At 39.3% G+C, this 16,254-nt stretch overlaps 1 protein-coding gene across 3 annotated transcripts in view; it reads left to right on the forward strand.

Annotated features, from left to right (window-relative positions):
* Positions 1-16,254, forward strand: part of LOC117291674 (low-density lipoprotein receptor-related protein 2-like) — a 137,700-nt gene that overhangs the window by 52,136 nt on the left and 69,310 nt on the right. For 2 of the 3 annotated variants that reach the window (XM_033773520.1, XM_033773522.1), the window contains 11 exons: positions 2,093-2,301; positions 3,148-3,332; positions 4,354-4,582; positions 6,179-6,356; positions 6,797-6,916; positions 8,819-9,018; positions 10,244-10,500; positions 11,383-11,557; positions 12,797-12,899; positions 13,159-13,401; positions 14,481-14,582. In XM_033773520.1, coding sequence (XP_033629411.1) covers positions 2,093-2,301; positions 3,148-3,332; positions 4,354-4,582; positions 6,179-6,356; positions 6,797-6,916; positions 8,819-9,018; positions 10,244-10,500; positions 11,383-11,557; positions 12,797-12,899; positions 13,159-13,401; positions 14,481-14,582 — 2,001 coding nt within the window. The remainder of the gene's footprint in view (positions 1-2,092; positions 2,302-3,147; positions 3,333-4,353; positions 4,583-6,178; positions 6,357-6,796; positions 6,917-8,818; positions 9,019-10,243; positions 10,501-11,382; positions 11,558-12,796; positions 12,900-13,158; positions 13,402-14,480; positions 14,583-16,254) is intronic. The other variant, XM_033773521.1, reaches the window with a different exon arrangement.

Consider the following 16,254-nt stretch of genomic DNA (forward strand, 5'->3'; position numbering starts at 1 on the left):
ATAATATAATTATTCCAGCATTCTCCTTAAGACGAGCAGAGTACTGTTCGAATCGTCGAGACCAAACCGGCCCTTTTCAAAGCCTACACTCCCTCAAAAGAGATTTTACTTACGGTTGTACTGCAAGTTTACTATTCATATTTATATTTATTGTATACAAATATTGACTGCTTCGAGTGCTATGGTTAAAACTGTACTCCCAAGGTGATTCCAGAGCGTTCTAAAATGGATTGGTCCAGGGATCACCGAGAGAGTCAGAGTTTTAACCTTATCACGAGTAAAAGCAGTCAATATTTGTTTTATAACACCCCAACAGACTATTATCATCCTCGTACACGTAACGTTCATGTGCGCGTTTCAGATACACAGATGCGCCCCCGAACAAAGATACTGCCAAAATAGGGAGACCGCCAACATAGGGTTAGATAGCTCAGTTAATAGAGCATCGACACGCTAATCTGGAGTTCGTCAGTTTGAATCCCACTTTAGTCAATTCTTTGTTCAACCCCCCAAATCATTTATAACTTTACCCAGTCAGTTTCCCTTGTGGTTTATACCATATCTGAATAGTGATATTCCTTAAAGGCAGTGGACACTGTTGGTAATTACTCAAAATAATTATTAGCATAAAACCTTACTTGGTAACAAGTAAAGGGGAGAAGTTGGTAGTAACGGCTCCCTCTGAAGTGAAGTAGTTTTAGAGAAAAAAGTAATTTTCCACAAATTTTATTTCAAGACCTCAGAATTAGATTTTGAGGTCTGAAAATCAAGCATCTGAAACCACACCACTTCGTGTGACAGGGGTGTCTTTTCTTTCATTGTTACCTTGCAATTTCGATGACCGATTGAACTAAATTTGTTACTAGTTTGTTTTTTTATGCATATGTTGAGATACACCAAGTGAGAAGACTGGTCTTTGACAATTACCAATAGTGTCCAGTGTCTTTCAATAAACTGCTCACAAAAAGTAAGGAAACTTTTTTTAATCCAGTATATTTGTTATTATTTAATACTCTCTTTGTATATGGTATATATCAATGCAAAGCTGGACTGTTCCTCTTTAAAATGATACCACATTTGCAATGATTACATGTTGCTGGACTTGGCTACACGAATAACAATGAGGCAAAGTCACAAATCAAATGTGCCAAAATTACCGTTGTCTGTGAATGGTCACTAGGTAATGCTCAATAATCGAACGGATCAAGCTTTTCAGAACCATTAATGGTTTACAAAATGAATTGCACCAGTGAGCTCATCGGACACAATTAACCCTCATCTCATGAAAAACACCTTGTTTGGTGGGTATTTGCAAGATGATATTCTACAGCCGAATGCAGTCCCATACTTGCAGACTCTTGGACCAAATGCCATCTTTCAAGATGACAACGCTCGCCCCCATCGAGCCCGACTGGTGACTGACTACCTGAAAAATGTTGGGGTGCCCGGATGGATTGGCCCGCTATTAGTCCAGACCTGAATCCCATGGAACATCTGTGGGACCAGCTTGGCCTCGCTGTCTGCGCCAGAACCACCAACACATCAACTGTGGCTGCGCCATCCCTCATCACCAGCGCATCACAAGACTTGTGTGCAGCATGAGAAGAAGGTGCCAGGCTGCCATCAACGCCTTCGGATCATCCACTCGTTACTGAACTTCTTGTATCAATAAAGTGTATTAAGATCAGTAAGTTGTCTTGCTCTATACAAGCTTCTTGTCTCAATAAAGTGGATTAAGATCAGTAAGTTGTCATGCTTGTTTGAATTACAGTGAATTTGATTGTTCACACAGTAACACAAAATTGCTAATTTTGGCACATTTGATTTTTGACTTTGTCTCATTCTCATTAACGTGGTCACGTCCAGCAACATGTAATCATTGCGACTGTGGTATCATTTTAAAGAGGAACAGTTCAGCTTTGCATTGATATATACCATATACAAAGAGAGTATTAAATAATAACAAATAAACTGGATTGAAAAAAGTTTCCTTACTTTTTGTGAGCAGTTTATATCAACTTCCTGGGTAGCATACTGCCGACCCCACTCAAAATACAATTGTTTTTTTTATTATTCATGATGCCCCGGACAGATCCTTCCACTCCATACCTCATACTTACTGCAAGGCAATCAGTGCGTAAATACAACCTACACACAGGCGTGTGGTTTGACGTTATGAATGACAGATCCCATCGAGTATTCTCTGCTGATTTTGACGCGTCGACCGGTTACATCTATTATGCAGAAGCTGAAAGTGATTCTATGTACAAAACGAACATCAATGGAACAGACACGGAGGAGGTAAGGCCATTGTTGTCAATAGACTGTGCAAGTCTCGCGCGCAGCGGCGCCAGAAAACAATTAACTTTTGTTTACGAAATTGAATCTTTGCTTTAAATTATTCTGAATGCCTAATCTGAACAACAACAAAACCCATTACTTGTTTAAATGAGTTTTTAGCTTTTAAATAAAATATACAATTAATCGGTTATAGTTTATGTATAGACAAAGCTAAAACTCTGGGACAAGGATGTTTATTTCATCTTAAGTGTTTTGAAACACCTGTTGTAAATCTACGCCCGAATGAGAAACTACTAAAAGTTGGTTTATACGCAAACGCAAGATGTTTTTATAGCAGGCTCCAGATGAGCGAATCCCGGTACCAGTGTGCCGCACATCCTTTCAGACTTTTGTATGGGTTCACTGTATCTTACGCAACTAGGCAAAAGCTTGCCCCTAATCATGTTATAGCAATTTAGCCAATGGCTACAGGTTCATTTCTAATAAACCATCAATAATAATAATAACAATAATAATAATAATATATAATTATATGTTAAATTTGCATTGGGGATAAATAAAATTAATACTATTTATCCCCGATGCAAATTTAACATATTACATATCGTTGTTGTACCCGCTGCTAAAAGGATTCGGCCTGCCTTTAGCTACTGGCCATCTCGGTAGTCTTGTTGGTATGACACTGCTCTAGAATTGCAAGGGTCGTGGGTTCGAATCCCACCCGAGTAATATGCATGTGATATTTGTTCACAGGACTCGGGGGAAGTACTGAGTATACAGTGCTAACACGCATCAGTGGATGGGTAACAAATTGATAATAATAATGTAACAATGCTTGTCCTTCAGGTTTTTGGAAATGGTATCCAAGCTCCAACAGCAATGGCTGTGGATTGGGTTGGTCGAAATGTCTACTGGATGGACTCCATAATGGAACTCATTGAAGTTGCTAGCTTGGATAGGAACCATAGATCAGTTCTAATTTCTCAGAATATCAGCCTTTGTAATGGACTGTGCGTGGACCCTACGGAAGGGTAAGAGCATACGTTCATAGAAAGTAACTTTTTCATGGATGAGATTCGTCCGTTTTAAAAAGGAACTACATTTTTTCCTGAATTTTTTAAGAAATGCAGATATACATGTAATATATGTAATATCGCCATATAAATACCAGACATGCAACTCTTCCGCGTTTCAAAATGATCAACGTTTTAAAATTTTGTTTAGCCTTTATGCCTGGCAACAACAATGTGCAACTACAATAATGTAAAATAATTTCTATGCGTACCATTGTGGGTCTCATGTCCCGTGGCGTTTCGGCTGCTTCGCACTTGTGGATTTTACAATTTGAAAAAAAAATTGTTTGAAAAGAAAATGGTGAAACAGTAACCTGGATAAAAATATTGTAGGCGCAGCCCAGTGAATCTTCGAGCCCATCTTAAGAAAGTAAGAAAACAAGTTCAATAAGCGCATAAAAGACGGCATACTATTTCTTACATTTTTCTAACATTGCTCCTAGCCTGTGGAACAGTCTGCCTTAAATATCTTGGAGATACACATGACATTTCTCACTTTCAAAACTCTCAAATTCTTTGATTGACCTGTACGGATGCTTTAAATGTTATACAGAGAAAGTGGGCCTTACAAATGCTGTGTTATTATTTCATATTATCACAGCATGCAACAAAAGAAAGATCATATTTTCCTTTGTGCCGGTAACTCCTCGAGTCGGGCTACGTCCCGTAGCCTTAGATCTCGAGGGTCTTTCTTAAGATCCTCGCTGTTCCCAAAAGCGCTGCCTTCTGTAACAGATCTATCCTCACATTTGTTCCAATTAATATTATTATTATTTTTAATCTTATCACAGGATGCAAAAGAAAGATCATATTTTCATTTGTGCCGGTAACTCCTCAAGTCGGCTACGTCCTGTAGCCTTAGATCTCGAGGGTCTTTCTTAAGATCCTCGCTGTTCCCAAAAGCGCTGCCTTCTGTAACAGATCTATCCACATTTTGTCCCTATTAATATTATTATAATAATAATTATTATTATTTCAGGAGTCGTTACATCTTCTGGGTTGCCCGGAGTCGGAACCCACGCATTGAACGTGCCAGTATGGACGGCACTGACCGCCAAGTCATTATATCTGAGGATCTACAGGATCCCTATGGTTTGACAGTGGATTTACCTACCAAGAAACTCTACTTCGGAGATAAACGCTTGGATTTTATTGACTCCTGTAATTATGATGGGACTGGAAGGCGGAGAGTGCTCGTGCATTCCACGGTGAGTATGGAATCGGGGTGCCAGACTGGCAAGGGTGAATGCTTTGGGTGTTGTGTAATGCACGTAAAAGAACCCATTGCATTAATCGTGTTCCTGTGGTGAGTTTCGGGCAGGTCCACGGCCACGACGGCTCATTTACATGTCAGTAAACATGAGTATTCTTGCGGCTCCGTGGAGCGACCCATCGGCAATTGTGAGGCCCAGCTTATCTAAATATCAATTAGGCATGATTGCAGGTCCGCGGACTAGCTGACCGGCGAAACTGCAGGTGGTGAACAATGGCTTTACCTTTGCAGAGCAAAAAGCAAAGTGAGGGTGGATGTGTAACGACTTGGTAATCGGCCTACATGACCAAAACATGTGAATTCTAGAAATGGGTTTCTTTATGCCCGGCTTTGATAGTTTGAGAGTACTAGAATAATTCTGTCTTATGTTAGATTGGGTGTGTGCATGCGTTTTTGTTCTGTTCTGGGTGTGCCGGTGAGGTGTGTGTCTTTGCCATAGGTGCGTGTTTGCTTTTTGCTTTTTTTTCCCTCCTTGCTAGTGATATATAATATTAAGGAAATAAAAGGGTAGCGACAAGTTCTTAAACAGCCGTTTAAAACCGACATGGTCATTGCCGTTTGATAAAGGCCCCAGCAGAAGCCAAAGGGCCTTTATTATTGCATGGCAACGACCCTGCAATGTTTTAAACGGACGTTTAAGAACGAGTCACTACTCTTTTATTCCCATTCATAAATAAGGGAATAAAAGGGTAGCGACGAGCTCTTACACAGGGTATTTATGAATGCCCTTTTGTTAAAAAACTTTAAAAAAATACAATTATAGACACTTTGACAATTGAAAATTCAAGATTTGAAATATTTTTTTAAAAAACTTTGTGAAGAATCTGTTTGGGGCGCTAGGGTTGTGTGTACGCACGGGCGCTTAGAAATAGATTACGCTCTGTTTCTAATAGCTATAAATTGTGCGTTCCGCGTGATAATATATAAATATATATAAATTTTTCTTTTTAAATTTGGTGGGCTATCGTCCTTACTCGCAGCTCGAGCTGAATTGCGAAGGCACGGCTACAAAGTGTTCGAGAAGCAGGCATGCAAGGGCTCATTCAGCTGCCAGCAACATCAACCCATTATGACCAGGGAGCACAGTCAAGATCGAAAGTGTTTGATTTTTTCCTGAGGGAGGAAAACCGGATAGTCTGAAAAACCCCCGTGGCACAGCAGAGAACCAATGCACAACTCAACTCACATCTGGCCCCAACCAGGAATCGAATCGGGGTCACCTTGGTGAGAGGCAAGCGCTTTACGCACAAGCCAACCGTGCGCACCCGACGCGCGGAAGCCAGCCGCTTATAAACAGCTCCAGCTGGTCATTATCAAACGCTTAAACACCCCCACGTGACGCGCTCTCCACCAATAGGAGTAGAGAAACTGTCTGGGGTATTTACTAATGTACTTTTAACCTTTAAAAATGATGTACCATAGTTGCAATTCAGTTACGCTGCGATAACTATTTTGAATCAACCCTTTTAAGCTACGTGTTTATCTATCTATCTAAAAGCACTGTGTATTATCATCATTTTCTTCATGGCAGCAATTTACAGGGCTTATTGCGCTGACGATTTTTGAAGACTATATATACTGGATCAACTCTGGGTCTGGAGTTCTTTTGAAAGCCAAGAAGTTTAACGGGGAGAATAAGACGGTCATTTCACCCTGGCGCTACTTCAGTACTGATTTACACGTATTTCATCCAGCTATCCAGCCAACAGGTATTTATTATGATAATAATTATAATAATAATATTAATATTAAAGTCTTATATAGCGCATGTATCTACTACCAAACAAGGTACTCAGAGCGCTGAGTTTGTATATACGAACTTGCAGAAAGATAGGTTATTTCAGTGATGAATTGTGTGGCCCAATTTTGTAGCACCTTTTAAGGGTTTACAAGGTGCTACAGCGCATATAGCAGCCACAGCCAGGAACACCGGGGCGAACCACTTCTCTTTTTGATAAACAGTTTTAAAAAAGCAAGAAACAAGGAAAATACAGTAAATACTCAAATAAAGAAACTAATAAATTACTTTAAATAAATAAATTATTCGAATAAGAAAACAAAACAAAAACAAAAAATAAACACTGTAAGAGGGCTGTCTTTATTATTGTTATTTTTTTAAAGTTAATAATAAGGCTCTTTTCTCCTACAGCTGCTAACCCATGTGTTTCAAATCCGTGCACCCACCTATGTGTGTTGTCGTCAAATGATCCTGGTTTTTCCTGTCTCTGTCCGGCTGGCCAGGATCTACAAACAGATGGAACATGCAGACGTAAGTTACAACAAAGGTCAACTTATGATTTTTCAGTAGGCGCTCAAAAAAAGTGGTAGAATCTACGTAGGCCCACGTACAACTGCTGTAGATGCATATTTTTATAATTTTTTATATTATATTTTGCTTTTTAAGATTTATGTTTGCATGGTAAACCTTAAGAACACCTTTTTTTAGGCAATAAAGGTATGAATACAAATATTTGTGATCATACTTTAGTCTAATTTGGATCCTTTTGCGCGAAATGGTAGTTTAAAACATCACTTTACTTGTTATTCGTTTTTAACAAAAAAATTATATACTGTCTAATTTCAAATGGAGTAACTCAGCAACCTGATACACCCCAAAGCTTAGACATACACCAAATTACTGCTGCTGGTGTGTTCTTTCCAGCCATGCATATAACTCAATTCTTTAAATTGTCAACATCTGACTCATTTTCACAGAGCGGGTCACATATATAAGTAATTTAACCTTATTAAAAGGTACTGGATACTATTGGTTATTACTCAAAATAGTTTCCAGCATAAAAGTTTACTTGGTAACGAGCAATTGAGAGCCGTTGATAGTATGAAACATTGTGAGAAATGCTCCTTCTCTGAAGTAACATAGTGTTTGAGAAAGAAGTAATTTCTCACTAAAAAAAAAAAAAAAAAAAAAAAAAAAAAAAAAAAAAGACATCGGGCCCTGACGCCTTGTGTCAGGCATCTGAAAGCATACATATATATCCGTTACATAAAACCTATGTAACATGGTCTAATGTTGATGATTTGGAGTTTATCGCTCAGTTAGCATTTTATTCATTTGTTTTTTAATGGATGTCATGTGAAAACCGTTTGTTACCTTTTTTTCTTGCGACCCAGATGGCTGATCAATCAAAAACTTCTACAGGTTTGTCAGTTTATGTGAAATGTATGGTGGATTACATAAAGTGTGAAGTGCTTATTACAATGGCAGCAACTGTTTTGTTAGCAAAAACCAATTATGTAATGTTCCTTTAAAGACACTGGACACCTTTGGTAATTTTCAAAGACCAGTCTTCTCACTTGGTGTATCAAATGCACAAAATAACAAACCTATGAAAATTTGAATTCAATTGGTCGTCAAAGTTGCGATAAAGAAAAAACACCCTCGTCACACGAAGTTGTGTGCTTTCAGATGCTTGATTTCGAGACCTCAAATTCTAACTCAAAATCTTATTCTGAGGTCTTTAAATCAAATTCAAATATTTCAGTGAAAAATCTTTCTCAAAAACTATGTTACATGTACATGTAACTTGAGAGGGAGCTGTTTCTCACAATGTTTTATACTAACTACACAGGTCTCTACATTGTTTGTGACCAATAAGTTTTTATGCTGACAACTAATTACATGCACTGTATATATGTGTAACTTCTATGTACTGTTGAAAGGGAATTGTCAAAGACCAGTATTCTCACTTTGTGTATCCCATCATAACCATAAAATAACAAGCCTGTGAAAATTTGGGCTCAATTGGTCATCGAAGTTGCGAGAAAATGATGAAAGAAAAAAACACCCTTGTTGGACGAATTTGTGTGCTTTCAGATAAGAATAAAAGACTTCTAGCTAGAAGTCTTTTATTATTTTAGTGAGAAATTACCTCTTTCTCAAAAACTACGTTACTTCAGAGGGAGTCGTTTTCCACAATGTTTTATACTATCAACAGCTCTCCAATGCTCGTTACCAAGTCAGTTTTTAAGTTAATATTTGTTTTGAGTAATTACCAAACGTGTACCTTCCCTTTAATTCTCACAATTGTTCTTTTTTTCAACAAGAGTATGGAACAAACGTATTATTGAATTGAATTGAATTTTGAGTAACTTCCAGTAGCGTCCAGCCAGTGCCTTTAAATAATTTTTTTTATTAAAATTGTCATGACAGGGGTCGGCCCTTTCCTCATGGTGATTCAACGTGGGTTAATTAACGGTATCTCGTTAGACCCTGACGACCAATCTCTGAATCAGATGCAAGCGATAGCCACGGAGTATGATGCTTTCGATCTAGACTTTGATGAAACTGGAGGCTTCATTTACTGGTCAGAGTCGGAAGATCAAGAACATGATGAAGAGGATAGTGCTCTAGTAGGTTTGAAACAAAATGGATCTATCAATAATTTGTTGTATTGACCCATTTCACCTGACGTCATCATCAGAATAATCTTGGATGTGCCATTTTGGTGGTCAATGTCAACGTGTGTTATTCAGTAAAGTGCGCATTTTTAGGTGACTTGGCGTTTACACGTAAACCTATTGACCACCAACATGGTGAGCGTGGCATCAGTCCCGCGTGTGATGTGCGTGCAAGGGGTCAATATAGACCTTACGCACATGATGTCATATCAGTAGGGCGCCCTCACCTATAGGTTAAAAAGCGGCGTTTATATTGTTTCGTCATTGTTTTACCTCTAAGATGGCAGCTAGATGAAGTCACCTACCGGTTATGGCCAAAATCACAATTGTGTCAACAACAAAATAAGAAAAAAAAAAAAGTTCTGAATTATTCATTTGTGTTTCAGTTTGTTGAATAAGTTTTCTTTCTGAATTTCTCGAATTGTCTGCAATGTTTGGTGTAAATAAATTTTCTAGTGTAAATTTTTAGTTATTTTCTGTATATCATAGCCTGCCTGTGAGTGATCAAGTGAGTGAGCGATTGGAACTTAAATTACTTTGAGATATTTCATGAAAGAAATGAATTAATGAGGGAATTGATGTGAAAGACACCTCCATTTGAATGTCAGTTTAAACAGTTTCAAGGGCAAGTAAGGTCAGGTCCAGTTTCATAGAACTGCTTAAGCACAAAAAGTTGCTAAGCACAACAATGGTTACCAGAATAAGGTTACCAGCCAAACTACCATGTCACATGTACAATTTGTGACTGGTACCCTGCTCGCTTCTGCTTAGCAGCTCTATAAAAACGGGCCCAGGACAGAATCTATCAAGCCTGACCCCTTGAATAATGCTAAGCGTTACAGTCTCTGGGGTCGATTTCACAAAGAGTTAGGACTTGTCCTAACTTAAGACTAGTCCTAGGAGATATACAAATTGCATGGATAGTCCTAAGTTAGGATGAGTAACTGGTCCTAACGCGAGATAAGACTAGTCCTAACTCTTTGTGAAATCCACCCCAGAGCTCATGAGCACGCACAAAGAACAGCTATCGTCCAAGCATTTTTCTCCTTTGACCGCCAGTGAGGGCGCTTTTCAAGCGTTTGACGTCATACGCAAGGGGTCGTTTCTCGTATGTTGTTCATTATGCAACTAAACTGACTAAGAGTGAATTTCTATTTTTCATTGGTAACCCTTAAAGAGATCGATCATGCGCGCTGAGGTCACCGGTATAAATAGCTCGGAGATCTTCGTCCCTACGGCTTATCTGGGCTCTCCCGTGGGGATTGCCCTTGACCATCTCTCCCGCAACATCTACTGGACTAATCCAGACAAGCATACCATCGAAGTCATCAAACTGGATGGTGAGAGTAACTATCGCCGGGTCGTCGTCCAGAACAGCGGGGATAGCTCTCGTGTGGCAGACCCTGACGCCATCTGCCTGGACCCTGGGAGTGGGTACGTAGATTATTTATTTGTACCTTCTCTCCAGGTGCAGCACAAAACTTTACGCAATGACTTGCGCAACGTTTATGGCCTTCCGCATCAAGTGGACTTATGCAGTTCCTAAAGTTCCGTGAAATTGGCTGCAGGAGTCCAACTCTCCCATGGATCAGCGGGTTTGTGCATTTTTAAAATAGAAACCCACCGTTACGAATAAGGTCTGCATGAAAAAAAAATCACGCTGCATTAAAGGCACTAGACAATATTGGTTATTACTCAATAATTACTTACCTGGTAATGAGCAATGGAGAGCTGTTGATACATAAAACATTGTGAGAAACGGCTCCCTCTGAAGTATTGTAGTTTTTGAGAAAGAAGTAATTTCTCACTTAAATATTTGAATTGAATTTGAGACCTCATCCGAGGTCTCTAATTCACTGGGAAGCATCTGAAAGCACAACTTCTTGTTTTTTTCTTGAAGTTTGCACCTTACATCAGCTTAGCACACCTGTCATGTCTGTAATTAAATAACAAGGGCTTTGGGACAAGCAATATTTAAAGGCAGTGGACACTATTGGTAATTACTCAAAACAATTATTATCATAAAACCGTTTTTGATTAAAGTAATGGGGAGAGGTTGATAGTATAAAACATTGTGAAAAACAGCTCCCTCTGAAGTGATGTAGTTTTCAAGAAAGAAGTGATTTTCCACGACAAGGGTGTTTGTCTCTTCTCATGTTTATCTGGCAAATTCCACAACCGATTGAGCTCAAATTTTCACAGGTTTGTTATTTTATGCTTCTGTTGAGATACATCAAGTGAGACGACTGGTCTTTGACAATTACTAATAGTGTCCAGTGTCTTTAAGAGTTATAATTGTTATTATTGTTCTCCCAGGATGATGTATTGGGCAGAAAATGGCGGAGTTGGTGTCCAGCCCGGGATCATGAAGGCTAATATGGATGGCACAGGTATACAGTCGTTGGTCACCACTAACCTTGGCCACATTGACTTTATCACTATTGACCTTGAGCAACACATGCTGTACTGGTCAGAAAGCACCAACCAAGTGGTAAGTACCGAGTGTCACTCTATTGTATTGTCCTGTCTTTGTCTGTTTGATGTTGTTTTGTAGATTTGTCCAGTTTTCTAGGGAAAAGGTACAAAAGCTATGCTTCGCCTTGTTTCCTACATGTTGACATACTGCATCGAGTGATTTTGTTTACAGTCAATTACATGTAGTATGCCCTTCTAGTAAAAATTATTATAAGCTAACTTGCTGAGTGTAAAAAATGCTGAGTTCATTCAGATAATAATAAGGGAATCAATGTGTGGTGAAGAAGTTTTCAACTAGTGGTTTAATCCCAACGAGGCCTGGTTCTTGATAATTTTACCGAGACGAAGTCGATGTACATTATCAAGAACCAGGCCTCGGCGTGTTTAAACCACTAGTTGAAAACCAATTCAACACACTTTGATTCCCATTCATAAATACCTTTTCAGTCAAAAACATCAACACTTTTTGGTCAAAAAGTAAAATAAATGAAAAAATTATAATTGTTAAATGATTTCTTTCAACACAACACCCCTCCAGCTATGAAATGGTACAGCCCTCCGCCGCCCTCGGGTAAACAACTCCTTATAAGGGAACGCTGTGCGCGACGCGCATATCGCGTGATGTGGCACAACTGTTTCAGCCGTTGCTCTCGACCAATAGGAATGAAGAAACTGTCTTAAAAGAACAGGTGCAAGGTCGCGTGTCACGCCCATGAATTAACACTTTTTACCGGTCATAAATAAAGGTTTATACACACCCACATGACTGTCTGAGGTATTTATGAATAGTAATATTAGTAATAGTCGGTTTTTACATAGTGCTTTATACAGCCGAAGGGTGTCTCAAAGTGCTTCCAACTTTAGTACCCCTGGTCACTGGGCCTTAAATCATTCGTTAAACCATCTCAGATCCCTGGGGAGTATACAGCCGGTGCCGATCAAGTAGCGCACTAAGCTAATCAATCACAAGAACCATCTCTGCCCTCGCAGGCACCCATTTACCCCTGGGTGGAGAGAAGCTTATGATTAAGTATCTTGCTCAAGGACATAAGTGTCACGACCGGGATTCGAACCCACACTCTGCTGAGCCAAAACACCAGAGCTTGAGTTCAGTGCTCTTAACAACTCGGCCTCGACACGCCATATAAAGATGACTCACGCGCCTCTTGGGGCAGGATTCAAATTTCTGATGAGAATTTGTACTTCATACATTCTTTCTCTTCGTTCTTGGCTAATGTTGCTTGTTTGATTTCAGATTGAGCGCTGTAACGTGGATGGAACAAACAGGCTAGTCCTTGTCACTGATGTGCATCATCCAATGGGTGTAGCTGTTTATGAAAATTTCCTGTATTACACAGGTGGGTCATTAGATAAGCTAATTACCTAACAAGCCCATCTGGAAAATTCGCTTAAGATTTTTGTCACAGATTGTCTAAAATTGTGAAATAGTTTTACTTTTTCACAAAAGTGCATTTTTTGAATGGGAATAAAAGAGTAACTCGTTCTTAAACGACCGTTTAAAACACTGCAGGGTCGTGGCAGTTTGAGAACCTCTCACCTACTCTTTAATTCCCTCAATGATAATAATGCTAAATGTTTAATGAAACCTCTGTCCAGACTCTGCGTTTGAGAGAATAATGAGAGTGAATAAGAATGACGGCAGTAGCCCGACAGTGATGCGGACCGGAATACAGGACCTGAAGGCCCTGAGAGTCTCTGTACGTGTTGGTCCGACGTCCAACGGATGCTCACAATCCAACGGAGGCTGTCAACACATCTGTTTGCCAACAGGCCCAACCTCACGAACCTGTGCTTGCAGTATTGGGTTCATAATTAATAGTGATGACGTAACGTGCGGAAGTAAGTACTTTTTTTTTAAAGATCTACACCTGCAATGCTCCAAAAGTTAATATTGGACAGGCGCCCATCCAATATTGGAAATTATTGGATGCTTTGCAGTGTCAATTCCTAACTAAATATTCTCGCCCTAGATGTGATATTATTGGACTGGCGCCCATCCAACATGTCCAAATATGGGAAATTATTGGATGCTTTGCAGTGTCAATAAACTAATTATTCTTGTCCCATTTGTGCAAATTTTGAACAGGTGCCCATCCAACATGTCCAATATGGATAACTATTGGATGCTTTTCAGTGCCGTTTCCAAACTAATTATTCTCATCCCATTTGTGCAATTATTGGACAGGCGCCCATCCAACATGTCATATATGGATAATTATTGGATGCTCTGCAGTGTCGTTTCCAAACTATCCTTTACCGCTTCATTTGTCCAACTGGACAGGTGCTATATGAATAATTATTGAGTACTTGCAGTGCGGTTTCCAAACTAATTATTCTCCTCACAATGTTTTCAGGTTGATTTTATTGTAAATAACTACATTCATGTTGGCTTAAAACAATTGGAATGTTTACAAAGCCAAAGGTGTACAATGCCTTTACTAAGTTAAAAGCAGAGTTTCTAACCATGATATTATTCTTGATTTTGGGGGTTTGTTTGCGGTGTCCCTATGTTGTCGGTGTCCCTATTTTGTCAATATCTTTGTTCGGGGGTGCCAGTTAATTCAGCCATACAACCATTAATTGCTGTGTAGCCAGGGACCACACCCAATTTATGATACAACCTTGGACGTGGCAGCCAGGGGATCACCCTAAAGGGATGAGACTTTTTGTTTCAGATATCAGTATTGACCCCTTGCACACGCATCATCTGCTGCGACTGATGCCACGCTCACCATGTTGGTGGTCAATAGGTTTACGCGTAAACGCTGCGTCGCCTAAAATGCGCACTTCACTGAATAACACACGTTGACTTTGACCACCAAAATGGCGCATCCAAGATTATTCTGATGATGACGTCATGTGAATTGGGTCAATAAACCACAAGGGTAAACTGACTGGGTTTTTTATTCTTGATGCAGGTATAAGTTCCTTTGCTGTTGTGTCACAGTTCGCGGTGACACGAGGCTTTGGTCTAGATGGAAATGAACATCCGGAAGCGATGGTACCTATTGCTGGTAAATGTATGTCTCCCCCACCCCCTCCAATGAATACCTTAAAGGAAGTGGACACTATTGGTTATTACTCAAAATAATTGTTAGCACAAAAACTTACTTGGTAACAAGCAATGGGGACCTGTTGATAGTATAAAACATTGTGAGAAATGGCTCCCTCTGAAGTAACGTAGTTTTCAAGAAAGAAGTCATTTTCCACGAATTTGATTTTGAGACCTCAGAATTAGATTTTGAGGTCCCGAAGTCAAGCATCTGAAAGCACACAACTTCGTGTGACAAGGGTGTTTTTTCTTCCATTATTATCTCGCAACTTGGACAACCAATTGAGTTCAAATTTTCACAGGGTTGTTTTTTTTATGCATATGTTGAGATACACCAAGTGAGAATACTGGTCTTTGATAATGACCAATAGTGTCCAGTGCCTTTTAAAGGTTCATTACAGAATTGGTTTCGCTAACAAAACAGTTGCTGGCAGTGTAAGCACTTTATGTCATCTACCATACATGAATTGACATTCCTGTAGATGTTTGAGATCTATCAGCCATACCCCAAAATTTCAGTTGTGTCACATTTGGGCGTAGATTTACAAAAGAGGGTTTCAAAAAATGTAAGATCAAATATACATCCTTGTCCCAAAGTTTTACTTTTTCTGACATGATATAACTGATTATAATATGTGTATTAATTTTTAAAAGCTAAAACTAATTTATACAGGTGGTAATCGGTCTTTAAAGCCAGTGGACACTATTGGTAATTGTCAAAGACAAGCCTTCACAGTTGGTGTATCTCAACATATGCATAAAATCACAAACCTGTGAAAGTTTGAGCTCAATCGGTCATCGAACTTGCGAGATAATAATGAAAGAAAAAAACACCCATGCCACACGAAGTTGTGTGTGTTTAGATGGTTGATTTCGAGACCTCAAGCTCTAAATCTGAGGTCTCGAAATCAAATTCGTTGAAAATTACGACTTTCTCAAAAACTATGGCACCTCAGAGGGAGCCGTTTCTCACAATGTTTTATACCATCAACCTCTTCCCATTACTCGTCACCAAGAAAGGTTTTATGCTAAAAAATATTTTGAGTATTTACCAATAGTGTCCACTGCCTTTAATGTTCAGATTTGTCATCAAAAGTAATTTCAAGCAAAGATTTGATTTCATACAAAATAAAGTTCTTTGTATGTCGTGTTTTATCGTACCGGTGCGCGCAAGACTTGCACAGTCTATGTAAAGTAAGATGTGCTTGGGCATTTTAATTTACACAACAAATTCTTTGGTAAATTTCCCCAAAAGTTTGCTTGTTTCTCCGTAACAATATTTTCGGCAAACAAGTCATTCAGCTTGAATGCATCACATTTGTCTTCCTTTGATTAAGAGCACCAAATTCAAACTCTGGTGTTTCTGATCAGCAGAGTGTGGGTTCGAATCCCCAGCCGCGACACTTACCAATGATACATCCTTCGGATGGGACGTAAAGCCGTTGGTCCCATATATTGTGTAACGCATGTAAAAGAACCCATGCAGTGCACTTATCGAAAAGAGAAGGGGTTCACCCCAGTGTTCCTGGCTGTGGCTGGTTAATGCGCCCGTAGCACCTTGTAAACCCTTACAAGGTGCTAAATAATTGGGTTTCAAAATTCATCAGTGCAATTACCTACCTTTTTGAAAGTTTGTATAT

This window comes from Asterias rubens, chromosome 6 (genome assembly GCF_902459465.1).
Source record: "Asterias rubens chromosome 6, eAstRub1.3, whole genome shotgun sequence".
Lineage (NCBI taxonomy): Eukaryota > Metazoa > Echinodermata > Asteroidea > Forcipulatida > Asteriidae > Asterias > Asterias rubens.